The 13,637-nt window shown below is 43.0% G+C and overlaps 1 protein-coding gene across 1 annotated transcript in view; it reads left to right on the plus strand.

The window, feature by feature from the left end:
- The window catches only part of RFTN1 (raftlin, lipid raft linker 1), a 307,136-nt gene that overhangs the window by 159,833 nt on the left and 133,666 nt on the right, over positions 1-13,637 (plus strand). The window contains exon 5 of the mRNA XM_006846631.1: positions 8,857-8,965. Coding sequence (XP_006846694.1) covers positions 8,857-8,965 — 109 coding nt within the window. The remainder of the gene's footprint in view (positions 1-8,856; positions 8,966-13,637) is intronic.

Consider the following 13,637-nt stretch of genomic DNA (forward strand, 5'->3'; position numbering starts at 1 on the left):
CCCAGCCCTCAGGGCCACGTCGGGGCTCCTGCTGAACCTTCTAAGATAAAAAATAACAATAACAATAAAAATAAAGGGGAGACCCAAATGGGGTTCCCCAGTGGGTGCTCGTGGCAGGAGGTGGGCTGCCTGCCCCCACGCTCCGCGGTTCAGTTGAGCGTGAGGTGAGCTGTTTGCCGGCGCACGCCCTGCAGGGCTGAGGGACGCTGCTCGGTTCAGCGGGAGGCAGGTCACTCTACCTTATTCACTCTTGATTTTCAGGACTTTGCATCCCTGCTAAGCAGTATCATTTTATTCATTTCCCTTGAAATCTCCTTGGAATGACTGGAAGTAGACGCTCCCTCAACTCTACAATGCCATGTATAAGTCGATGAATAACTTTTAATAATAGTTGTACTAACTGGTCTTCCTTGTATTGTTGTTAAGTGCTGTCAACTCATTTCTCAGCCAGAGCGGCCCTGTGTGGGTTTCCGAGGAGCAGCTGGTGAGCTTGAACCGCCCACCTTGTGGTTCAAACTGACCTTGGGGTCCAGTGTATTATCCCACAATGCCACACCAAGACTTCCTTGTTAGGTGTATGGGTATTATCCTATCATAGGCTGCATTGTACTTCAAGACAGAACTTGAAATGTTCTTTTCGATGATGAACTTGACACATTCCCCTTCAATTTGTCATTCTTGGTAGAGTAGACCATGTGATTATCAGATTCCAAGTAGCCAAAACCATCCATGTCAGCTCACTAATGCCTAGGATATTGATGTTTATGTGTTCCATTTCATTTTTGAGAATTTCCAATTTTCCTAGATTCATACTTCGTATGTTCCATGTTCTGATTATTAATGGATATTTACAGTGAGTTCTCTTAATTTTGAGTTTGTGCCACATGAGTAAATGATGGTCCCAAAAGCTTTACTCCATTTGCTTTATCATGATCAGCTGTACTTTGAAGAGGCAGCTCTTCCACAGTCTTATTTTAAGAGCCTTCCAACCTGTGAGACTCATCTTGCAGTATATCTGACAACATTCTGGTGCAATTTAACAGTGTTCCACTGATATTCATAAGGTTTTCAATAACTAAATACTCAGAAGTAGTCTGTCTTTCCTTCTTCCTAGTCTGTCTTCGTCTGAAAGCTCAGCTGGGTGACCCTGCTGGTATTTAAAATACAGGTGGTATAGTTTCCAGAATCACAGCAGCATGCAAGCCAGCACAGTATGACAAACTGACAATCAAGTGGTGATGTTCATAGTGGAGTGTCACAAAGTCCTACCTCTCTGATTCTTCTTAAAACCCAGGAAACCGCACCTAGTCTCAGAGTTTTAATAACCGAAAAAACAAAACCTGCTGTTATTACGTCTGACTCATGATCACCACATGGGTGTCAGCATAGTGTTTTCATGGCTGTGACCTTTCAAAAACAGATGGCCAGGTCTTTTAGTGACACCTTTGGGTGGGTTTGAACCACCAACCTTTCAGGTCGTAGTCAATCGCTTGACCGTTTGCTCGGCCAGGAACTCAGACTTATTAACCATCTTTATAACCTGCTGGCTCCCAATTTGAATGTCCTGAAGTCTAAAAGTGAACCCACTGCCAATGAGTCGATCCTACTGATAATAACCTTACAGGGTAGAGTAGACCTGCTGCATAGGTTTTTCAAGGCCGAGTCTTGGTGTGGCGCTGTGCGGTTAATATGCTGCATTGCAAAGTCAGTTTGAGCTGCAAGGTCAGCGGTTCAAGCTCACTAGCTGCTCCTCGGAAACTCTATACAGACTACGGGTTGGAACCTACTCAACAGCACTTAGCAACAACAACAGCAAGTCTTTATAGTGGAGTCTTGTTGTAGAGCTGTGGGTTAATGTGCTGGACTGCTAAGTCAGTTTGAACTGCAAGGTCGATGGTTCAAACTTGCCAGCTGCTTCTTAGAAATCCTATACACGCTATGTGTCAGAACCGACTCGGCGGCACCAGTCTTTATAGGAGCAGACTACCTCAAATTTTTCCCACAGAGCGAATTTGAACCACTGACCTTTTTGTTAACAACTCATTGATTCATCCACTGCATTATCAGGATTCATCTACTGAAGTTTATATTCAGATATATCTTCGACTGTCTATCTGACACCTCTACTTGAAGGTCTACTAGATATTTGAAATTCAGCACATCCAAAGTTTAATTATTGATCTTCCCCATTATACCCACAACCTCCCCTGCTTCACTTGTGCCCACTTCTGCCCTCCTGCCAATTGTTGGGTGCCATCAAGTCAATTATGAGTCAGAGTGACTCCATGTGACAAAGTAGACTGCCCCCACAGGATTCCTGAGGCTTACGAGAGCAGGTCTTTGGTGGGTTTGAACCACTGCTGCGCATTGAACCATTGTGCCACCAACACAGAAATTCATCCTTAGTGGCTTTTTTCTTACGCATGACACAGTCTGAAACGTTGAAAGTTCTAGCTTCAGAATATATCCAGAATCCAGCACTTCTCACAACTCCACTCTCACTACCCCAGTTTGAGCCCCCATAGCTCTGCCAAAAGGTCCCTTTTAAAGTGAATCAGATCATGTTACCCCTTTGCTCAACACCTTCTCATTTTTACAAAAGTTCTCTGTCGTCACTGTGGCCTGTGAAGCCCTACATCATTACCTAGCTCCCAGAGTCCGTCTAACCATGTTCCTTTTGTCTCCCCTTTGTTCGCTGAGCTCCAAACACATGGGCCTCTTTGCAGGATCCCATTTTAGGGCCTTTGCCCTCGAAAATAGAGCAGCTAATATTTGCTGAGCTTAAACCTGAAACTAGGCACTGTCCTAAAGAGCTTTCCATTCTGCTGTTATAGTGACGAGTGATATTCCCACTTAACAGTGAAAGGAACTTGAGGCATGGAAAGTATACGTAAATTGCCAAAAGGCACAGAGTTTATAAACGTCCCACCTCTAGTTAACTTTAGAACTTGTACCCTTTAACCAATAAATCTATTGTATTTATGGGGTGGGGGTGGAAGGTGATGGGAAAACATTATTTCTTTCTTAGCAATGCTATTCTCCAAGAGCCTTTATTTAAATGGAATGTCTTTGGTGTTCATTTCCAGATCACGTACTCTGGGAGCTTTTGCTCGAAGTCATCCTGCATATCCAGAAATGCATTATATGTCCCTCTTGTTTTTAGTTGCTTAAACCCAAATCTCTCGAACTTTTCCAGGAGTGGGAACATCTGGGCTTCAGTCCAGGGGAAGTTTGGTGGGTTTTTAAAGACTTTTTATAGATGACACAGGACATGGCCTTATGGCCCACAGAAAGGGTAGCAAATACTTGCTCAGCCAAGAGTTTTGGTTTAGTTCTTGCTTAGAAATCTGATTGCCTGTGAAGGGACATGTTACAGAATCTCCCTCCTTTTGTGCTGTGGTCCTTCAGAGACCTGAGACCACTTCTAGAGGATGTCCACCTCTGTCTCTCAGGGTGGTTCTTGTTCTCAGGGACAGGGAATACTCATCACCTGACATAGGCTTGCTCTCAGGTGACTGATGGTTTTCTTGGGCCTGAAAGTAGGCCTGGCCACCCACGACAAGCCTGTTCTGAGCATGAAGTTGTCATGTCTTCTTCCTTAGTTACTGTGTTAGTTTTCTATATTGTATAACAAGTCACCACCATCATAACGTCTAAAACAGTTATGATGGTGGTGATTTGTCTAAAATATTTATTATCCAGTTTCTGTAGCTGATCTGGGTTTCTCTGCCTCAAAATAGCTCTTGGCCAGGGCAGCGGTCTCATCAGAGGCTTGACTGAGAACAGATCCACTTTCACGTTTCCTCAGGTGGTTAACAGAATTCATGTCCCTCTTCTTATGTTTTCTGTCAGTCAGATGCTGCTGGAAGGCCGTCCCCAATTACTTGCCACATGGTCCTCTCCAGAGATCTCTCACAACATGGCAGCCAGCTAGAGGAGTTTGTAGCTCCTTTATATAAGGTCATTGTGGGGGGTGACATCCCATCTGTTTTTGCCACATTCTCCTGATGAGAAGTAAGTACAGCTACCGTTTGTGCTCAAGGGGAGGGATCACAAAACAAGTGTGAACTCCATGAGCTAGAACTCATCGGGGGTTACCCTAGGGTGTGTTCACCGTGACTACCACTCAGCCAGTATTGAAACTCCTTCTCATCACCCTATGGGTCTACTTGTTACTGGATTTTATGCCATTTTCAGTGTTAGGGTGGAGGTTTCTCTGGGACATGTCTTCCATTGGTCTACCACTCCCCTCACTGAATTTGGACTCCAGGGCTCCGGCATCCATCCCTAGAGAGTGCTGATGACCTTTTCACATCCTCTGTACTTCACCTGTCCTTCAGTGCTATCATCCATCATTTCATATTGTGGCCATACTCATGTATTCCCCAAGTAGACATTACGCAGTTCAAAGCCGCTCCTTGGAAACCCTTTACAGAGTCACTATAAATCCGAACCAACTTGACAGTACTTAACAGCAACAACAGGCATTAGATTTGCTTTTCCAAGAGACTGTGGCTTGAGATGTGATTTTTCATAATTCATCTAGAAAATTTGTAATACTACCTATTTTTGTTGACCCTTTGTGTTCCTTTCAGTTCATATGTAGCCAGGTAAATTATTTGATCCTTTAAAACAGCCAGAGCTGTCTTTCTTCTTAGAGAACGTCTGGTTCCAGAACCAAAGAAGATAGTTATCATATCCTGTTCTAAAGACTGTTGCTCATGAATCTGGGCTGTGAGCTACTTAAAGGCAGATATATCTTCCCTCCATGCACTTTATGGGCATCTTGCTGAATGGATGCAATGTTCACTTGTTTAAAATGAGTATTATTTTTTCAACCTAATTGTTAAAAATCTCAATGTTGTTAAGTACCATCAGGTGAATTCTGCCTCAAAGCAACCCTGTATAGGGTTTCCAAGGAATGGCTGGTGGGTTTGAACCACTAACCTTGTGGTTAGCAGTCTAATGTTGATTCTACAGCATCACACCAGGACTCCAAAATTTCAATAGGTAGAGTTATAAATAACCCTGTGACCTTAGTCTCTATGTGACAGAGCATCTGGGATTTTGCATCTTAGTGTTTGAGACCCCACACGGGTACATAGGACAGGATGTCTAGACCAAGTCTTTTCTTTCAAAAGTCTGAATTCTTAATAAGCCCTTGATTTGGGGGGTCGGGGGAAAGAGATCTTGAGTCTAGTCTTTAGTATTGAAGTAAGGAGACTAAGGTTTGTAATTGGTTTGTTCCAGTACGGCCCATTTGGAATTGGTTTATTCTTTTACATTTCAAAAGCATTTGTACAGTACCCTATGCCTGAAAGGATACGCTAAATCAAAACCCTGTTGTCGTTGAGTTGACTCCAATGCATAGTGACTGTATAAGACAGTCACCTGCCCCATAGGGTGTCCAAGGCTGTGATCTTTAAGGAAGTGGACTGTACATCTTTCTCCTAAGGTGGGGCTGGTGGGTTCGAACCACTGACCTCCCAGGTCACAGCTGAGTGCTTGGGACTCTTGAAAGGGAAAATCCAATCAAAGTTAGCTGTCCAAGTTTGTTTATTCAATCACAGTTACATACGTAGAGAAATACAAACCCACTTTAATTTTTTTCATGTTTGAATTTCTTGTAAATCATATTCTTATGGTTAATGGTAGTCTAAATCTTTTTGGTGATTTGTAAGAACCTTAGACATTTATTTAAAATTATTATAGCAAATATGCATTCAGAAACTTTATTTGGTGAGATATACTCATATGGGTCTCAAGAATTCAGTGCGAAAGCGCCTTTGTTGGGTTGCCAGGTGTCCTCTTTGGTTGTTGTAAAGTGCTGTTGAGTGGGTTCTGACTCATAGAGACTCTGTAAGCGTTTCTGAGGAGTTGCTGGTGGGTTTGAACAAATGACCTTGTGGTGAGGAGTCCAGTGCTTCTCCTACAGTGCCAGGCAAGGACTCCGATATTTATATATTGGGTAGTGGTAATGATGTGCTCTTCAAGTCAGTTCCAACTCACAGCGATACTGTTCCTGGTTTCCGAGGCTTAAAATCATTACGGGAGCAGAAAGAAGGCCTCATCTTTCTTCCAGTAGTGGTGGTGGCTGTGTACCATCAAGCCAATTCCAATTCATAGCAACTCTCTATATAAAAGTGCTCTGGTAGCATAGTGGTTACGAATCAGGCTGCGAACCTCAAGGTCAGCAGTTTGAAACTACCAGCTGTTCTGCGGGAGAAAGATGAGGCTTTCTGCTCACGTAAAGAATTTACGGCCTCTGAAATTCTGTACAGGGTCGCTATGAGTCGGAAATGACTATATAGGGTTTCTGAGGCTGTAAATCTTTATGGGAACAGAAAGCCTCATCTTTCTTCTCATATTCAGTAAACACCTTTGTTAATTCTGGCAACAACACCTTTAAATAGTAATATATATTTTGGTTAAATAGTGGCTTGATTTTAATAACTTAAAATCACATCATTAGTTTGCAAATTAGGTAAATTCTTTAAGGAGCTTCCTCTATTGATAATAAGATCTGCTTGGACAAGCTTCAGGAAGAACCAATGTTTCACAAATTTAGTCAAATCTGTGATGCTGTCGTTGTTGTTAAGTGCCTTTGAGACAGTTCCAACACATAGTAATCATGTATAGGGCTTCCTAGGAGGAGCTGGGGGGTTTGAACCGTCGACCTTGGGAGAAGCAGTGCAGTGTTTATCCCACAATGCAACACCAGGACTCTAAGTGTGGGATGTTGTTGCTGTTGTTAGGTGCCATCGACTTAGTACCCTATGCACAACAGAACAAAACACTACCCAGTTCTGCACCAGCCTCACAATTGTTGCCTGAGCCCATTGATACTGCCACTGTGCCAATCCATCTTGCTGGGGGGTCTTCCTCTTTTCCTCTGACCCTACACTTTAGGAAGCATGATATCCTTCTCCAGGGACAGGTCCCTCCTGATAATATGTCCGAAGTATGAGAGACAAAGTCTGACCATCCTGGCTTCCAAGGAGCATTCTGGCTGTTCTCCCTTCACACAGATATGTTTGTTCTTTTGGCAGTCCATGGTACTTTTAATATTCTCCTTCAACACCATAACTCAAATGTGTCAATTCTTCTATGGTCTTCCTTATTCATTGTTCAAATTGCACATGCATGTGAGGTTATTGTAAATACCATGACTTGGGTCAGGTGCACCTTGTTCCTCAAACTGTCATCTTTGTTCTTGAACACTTAGAAGAGGTCTTGTGTAGCAGATTTGCCTAATGCAATACGTCATTAGATTTCTTGGCTGCTGCTTTCCTGAGTGTTGGTGGTTGATCTGAGCAAAATGAAGTCTTTGATAGCTTCAATATTTTCTCCATTTATATGGATGTTGTTTATTGTTCCAGTGTGTGATAAGGCTAGATAATTTATATGTCATCATTAAAAAATAATATACATGCACATGTGTATCTTTGGTAGAGCAGTCTTATCAGCTTCCTCTTTCCTCAGCTAGTGGAGAGTAGCTGCATATGTGGTTGTATATGGAGCTCTGGTAGAGTAGTGGTTATGAATCAGGCTGCGAACCTTAAGGTCAGCAGTTTGAAACTATCAGCCACTCCGCGGGAGAAAGATGAGGCTTTCTGCTCCCATAAAGATTTACAGCCTCTGAAACCCTATACAGGTTCGCTATGGGTCAGAACCGACTCGACGGCACTTAATAACAGCAACCACCCTCCAACAAAGACTCCCGCCCCACACAGCCAATTGTCGAGAAGAAAGCACATGCTATTGACCCTTACCTGCAGTCCTACTTCCTGCTTCCCTATGCCTGACTCCACCAAGGAATCACCTTCGATTTCTGACCATGTGGCTCACAGGAGTTTCCCAGACTGATTAGTGTCTTATAGGAGTCCCTCAAAGGAATGGCTGTGAAGAGGTGTAGTTTCCTCCTGGTGACTGGTTGCTGCTAGTTCTAGAGTGGACGCAGATTTGAACCTTCCTCCTCCATTCATATATGTGGGAGAGAGGGAAGCAGTTCCCAAAGTGTGTGGGAGGACGTCAAGTGTGGGCTGCAAGGCTTGGCCTTGACCAAAAGACCACAGGGGTTTGCCTGAAACAGCCCTTCATATCCCTTCTTGATTTCTCAGAATTTCTAGTGGTCTTGTAGTGTTTCTTTAATGCATCTTTTATTTTGATACACATTTAACAGATTGCCCTCTGAAGGCAAAGTCTTTTCATAATTAATTTAATTTTCCAAGTGACATAACAACATATTCTCATCATTAAAAAATCAAAAAATTAGATACATGGCTGAAGTCACTTTTGACCTCTCTGACACATTCCTAATTCCTATGAACACCCTGCTGACTCCCTACGGGTAACTGGTTTGGTGTATGGCCAACTACTTCTTGTTCTATTCCCTGGCAGATATAAACCAATGAGAAATACAAAGTTTTGGAGTGTGTGTGTATGAGTGTGTGCTACTTAACATATATACCATATTGGACTAACCTCAACGTTCTGTAATGATGACTTTTAGTAGATGATATCTTGTAGGTCTTTCCATGATAGTGAGTTTCAGTTGTCTACCAAAGATAATCTTATTTTGTAGCTGTGCCTTTTTGGTAATTACCTTTCAGGACAAATTTAGGGTTATGAATTGGGGTGCTAACCTCAGAGTCAGCAGTTTGAAACTACCAGCTGTTCCACAGGAGAAAGATGAGGCTTTCTGCTCCCATAAAGATTTAGAGCCTCAGAAACCCTGTACAGAGTCTCTATGAGTTAGAACCAACTCCATGGCACACAACAACAACATTCTTTTTTGAATATATTTGGTAAAACAGTCTTTGTGTATTTTCTTTTTGTCTCTGTCTCTCTCTTCAGATCTCAGAAAACTGACCTCCACAATGAAGGCTACATCTTGGAATTAGATTGCTGTTCCTCCTTAGACTACTTGACAGACCAGAAAATCATCCCAGAGTTCATCAAGAAGGTAAGCATAGCTGTCAGCAGACACTGGCCAGGCTCACAGCACATCACCCAGTGAGCAGGGGGGAAGGGGAGTTGGCTCAGGGCAGATGTGTCACCTCCAGAGGCCACTTGGAGCCAGTGCCTCCCTCACCTGGATCTTTGGGCGCTCTCAGAAGAGCAGCTCCTCCCACGTGTGTCTCAGGCTGGAACTGACTCTGAGACAAGATGGTTCACCCCTCCCTCTCAGTCTGACAGCTACCCTGTTTTCTAGACCTGCAGTGGCGTCCACAACTCCAGCTGCCAGGCCTGAGAGCCCACTGCTGGGACTCCTCCCAAACCCTCAGGTGGTGTGAGCCCCCAGTCTCCACTTATTCATCATCCTTCAGGGTTTGGTTGTTCCCTTCCTTTCCTAGTGCGGGAACATGCTAGAGTCCGGTGGCTGTTGGCATGAAATTGTACCAGGGCAAATTATGTCGTTTGTAGGAAATTAATTTTCTTCCCTAAAATCTGTCAGATTTTGAAGTTTGCTTCATGTCATGAGGTCTTGAGCCTATTTTAGGATCTACTTGAGTTTCAATATGATGACGTTTATTGCAGAAGGAATGTCCATGCCTCAAACTGGGGCTAAGTTTATTACTTATTGTTTTTCTTATTCTCCTTTACCCTGTCCAACAAAGTAATCAACAATTTCCCATCCTGTAAGCATGATGGTGATTTGTTTGAGATCCAATCAGTCAGTTAGTGAATTCATTAATAAATATTGTTGACTGGCAGTTTTGGACCCGAAATAGTACAAAGTGCTGGGATACAATAGAGAACAAGCTAGCCATGTTTCACTCTCAAGTCCTCGTGGTTAGAAGGTCAAATAAAGAAATCACTGCTGTTGAGTTAGTTACTATTCATAGAGATCCTATAGGACAGAGTAGAACTGTCCCATGGGGTATCCTAAGCTGCAAATCTTTACAGAAGCAGATTGTTCCATCTTTCAGGAGCCGCTCATGGATTCAAACTGCCGACCCTTCAGTTACCAGCTGAGCATTTAAGCACTGTGTCGGGACAGCAGATCCTTGAATAATTGTGATTAATACTACAAGGAGGGAAGCGCGTGGGTGTAGCGTGGTCTAGGATCAGAGAAGGTGTCTGGATTAAAATGTGTAGGCCACCCGCCCTCAAAAAATATGTGCTATAAATCCTAACCTCTATGCCTTCGGTTATAATCTCACTTGGGAATGAGTTGTTCTGTTATGTTAATGAGGTAGTATTGAATCAGTCTCTTACAGGATATTAAAGGAGCACTGTAAGCAAGCAGAGGGGTGGATAGATGCCACAGCACGTGGACCTTTAGTGATAGGAGGATAATGTTGCTGTTCAGTGCTGTTGAGTCGGCCCCTGACTCTAGATAACCACACACACATGGAACAAAGCAGTTCTGTGTCCTGCAACATCCCCGTGACTGGTTAGTGATCAGACCACCATAGTCCATAAAGTTTTTGTTGTCTGATTTTCAGATGCAGATCACCAGGTCTTTCTTCTTAGTCTGTTTTAGCCTTGAAGCTCCATTTAAACCTGTTCGACGTCAAAGCAACACACAGCCTCCGGTGTTTGAGGTTCATTGGTCGGGAAGGTGGGGCCTGAACCACGATCAGATGAGGAGTTATTGGGTGATGGGGCTGTGCTAAGTCAAGTTAGGGAGCCTTCCAAACAGAGACCTGAGGCAGGAGGAAGTGTGTGAAATCAAAAGAAGGTCAGAGGGGCTGGAGTGCAAAGGGAAAAGTCAAGGCTATAAAATGAGGCCAGAGGGAGGCTGTAAAAGCAATGGGAAGCCAGTGAGAGGGGTTTTGCGGAAGAGCGAAATTATTAGATTGTCCCTTTAAAGGATGCATGATTCCTTCTTGTTTCCCTCCCTTCAACATTTAGTGTTTTCAGCCTCTACAACACCTTGGGAATTTCCACACCTATATGTGGAGGACAAGCCCTATAGATTAAGAATTAGACTATCTCTTACTGGGATGACTGAGATACTTTCTATTCCAGTAGAACTCAGATCATTATTTAAGAAATGGGGAATGATTCAGTTTTGTTCATATTTGTACTTTTTTGCCATAAGTCTAAGAACATGGGTGTTTTTCCAACTCATGTAGACATCTGTGTAAAAACTGTCATCTTTCCTGCATTGCTGTGAATGAAAAACTTACCAGCTTATGGCAGAGCATCCTAGAAGTGGGGTTTGCCCTGTGAGCTGGGTAAACTGTTTTTCTAAACAATTGTTTTAAAAAATAGTTGTGTGATTAAGACTCAGACGTTTTGGAATATATGAAGTATTATTGAGTGAAAAATACGAGGCCATGAGACACTGTCCACACTGTGAAATTTGTTCCATTAAAAAATGTGTGATTTAGGGTTGTTGTCTCATTGAAACCAAATCATCATGTGACTTGCCCAGTATGTTGTGCAGACATTTACTCTTAATCCCAGCATTCTTTTTTTTTTTTTTTCCCCCAACTGATTACATGTGTATCTGTGGACACATCTATAGTGGATGGCTTTGTTCAGTAGTTGAATAAATCATTGCCGCCTGACCGTTTTATATTTGTTTTAGAATTCTGTTTTTAACATTTTGGACACCATATACTGTAAAGCCCATCTTACTACTTTGCTTGTGCCAAATCTTCTATTGTTTTCAAGTGAAAACTCTGTAAGTTTTGGACAGAATAGACAACTCTCTCACTGGGACCATGGGGTTTCTTCTTCTAAATTAAAGAGGTAGTTGATGGTCAGGGCCAACAGAGTGAAAGAAAAACTTCATGCCTGGTGAAGTATAGAGGCGTGTGACCACTGCCCTGCCATTCATCCCTGCACCCTGAGCGGGTGTGTGCTGAGCTTAGAAGGATACAGCATTGCTCACTGTCGACATTGGATGTGGCTTTAGTGACAACTAGTAGAAGGGGGACAAAAGTGTGGGACTGGATGCTCTTCCTTCTGCTCCCTTTTCTGTTGGATGTGCTTTGTGGGAGAAACACCACCAGGTTGTAAATAGCAGAGGAAACAAAAGATCCCTCTTCAGAGTCCACATGTGCAAATCTCCCTGTCAGTGCACAGGTAGAAGACCTCGGGAACTTCCTGCGAAAGAATATACAAAAAGCCAGTGTGTTTTTCATTGCAAATATGTATTGAATTATGTGATCCCCATTTATGTATACAGCAGTGACACTTGTTAATTGCCGTTCACTTAGGCCAAGATGAAGCTGTGTCACCAGCTGTTCAGGTTTGCGGTCATTACTGTTTATCTGGGTCATTATTTTGTGTGAAATAATGGCTCCTGTTCTTCTGACAAGCAGATCCATCTTAGGATGGGATGCTAATTAACTCATTTTGTCACTGTACTATCATGCAGAATAAGCTCATATTCTTCTCTGCATATTAGAATTGTGGGTTTGTGTGTATGTGGTTTTTTTTTTCCTTTAGAACAATACCCCAGTATTTTTCTACCACATGTTTCAAATTAGCAGAACCTTTGGATAGAGGACTGATATAAAAGGAGGGAGACGAGATCTCATTATTTCTCACAATTAGGAGAAATAAAGTCATTTGTATCTATGTCATATAAAATTAACTGAAGATGCCATAATTTATAACCCCTCTCCATCACGGTGTTTCACTTAGGGTAGAGGGGGGTTGCGTAACGATGATGATGCTGTTCCTTCCAGTGTGTCCTAATGACTTCGCTTCATGTTTTTGCTGGTTGAATTAAATGTGGGTTACTGAGTTTTGTTTTTCCCTCTTTGTATCCTGCTGTGCTCCATCCAACCAGTTCTTTATGTGAATTATTTATTATGGACCACGGAACATTTAAAATGCAGAGTTATGGACAGACTTAGAATGAATTTTCCGAGTTCTAGTGATGAATGCTCGAGAGACAAAGTGGTACAAGACAGTGAGCCCACCTGAATTCCTTCGGGACAAAGGCTCAGCCAGCCAGGTATGTCTGAAGCCTGCCTTATGTGACTGGTACAGCAAGGAGAGGCACTTTGGAATGTTCTGTTTCCAAGTTCCCAGAGGATTGTAAAGAAAAAAACGGTGAAGAATGAGGAATCTGCATGTTCATCTTCAAATGACTCTATGTTCTTAGGAGCTTCTTAGGAAAGTGCTTCTATGTTTGAAAAGCCCTTCAAAGTTTTCAGAGTAACGGCTCACAGTTTCCAATCTGTGCTTCATAAGTCCCTGCAAAAGGCCACATGCAAGGGAACAGTAAGCTCAGGAGTAGTGAGGGGTGTGCCCAGGGGCAGTGCATCTAAAGAAGGTGCATCCGTGGAAGGCAGAGGGCCTTCAGAAGAGTGGAGAGGCTCTTCAACTGGGTGCACTGGGGAGGGTTTGAAGAGAAGCTGTGGTGTAGACATGTCAAGAGTTGAGGTGGACAAGGCCATTCCTGGTGTGGATGGACATGAAGACTAAGAGACAAGTCCTGTCTGGCAGCATTGTGGGATGGACAAAGAGAGAAGGAAGCCATTGTGGACAGGCTTCTGCTGTTTCATGGAATAAAGTTGTCCTCAAGCCAGCCCAAGCTAGTTAGGTAGGCTTTACTACAAGGATGCAAGGAATGGCATGGAACTTCAGGACAGGAACACAGAAAAGACAGACAAGCAAAAATTGATAACTCTATGACTGAAGATATTCTGCTTGCCTATATATATATG

This window comes from Chrysochloris asiatica, unplaced genomic scaffold (genome assembly GCF_000296735.1).
Source record: "Chrysochloris asiatica unplaced genomic scaffold, ChrAsi1.0 scaffold00028, whole genome shotgun sequence".
In the NCBI taxonomy this organism is placed as follows: Eukaryota; Metazoa; Chordata; class Mammalia; order Afrosoricida; family Chrysochloridae; genus Chrysochloris; species Chrysochloris asiatica.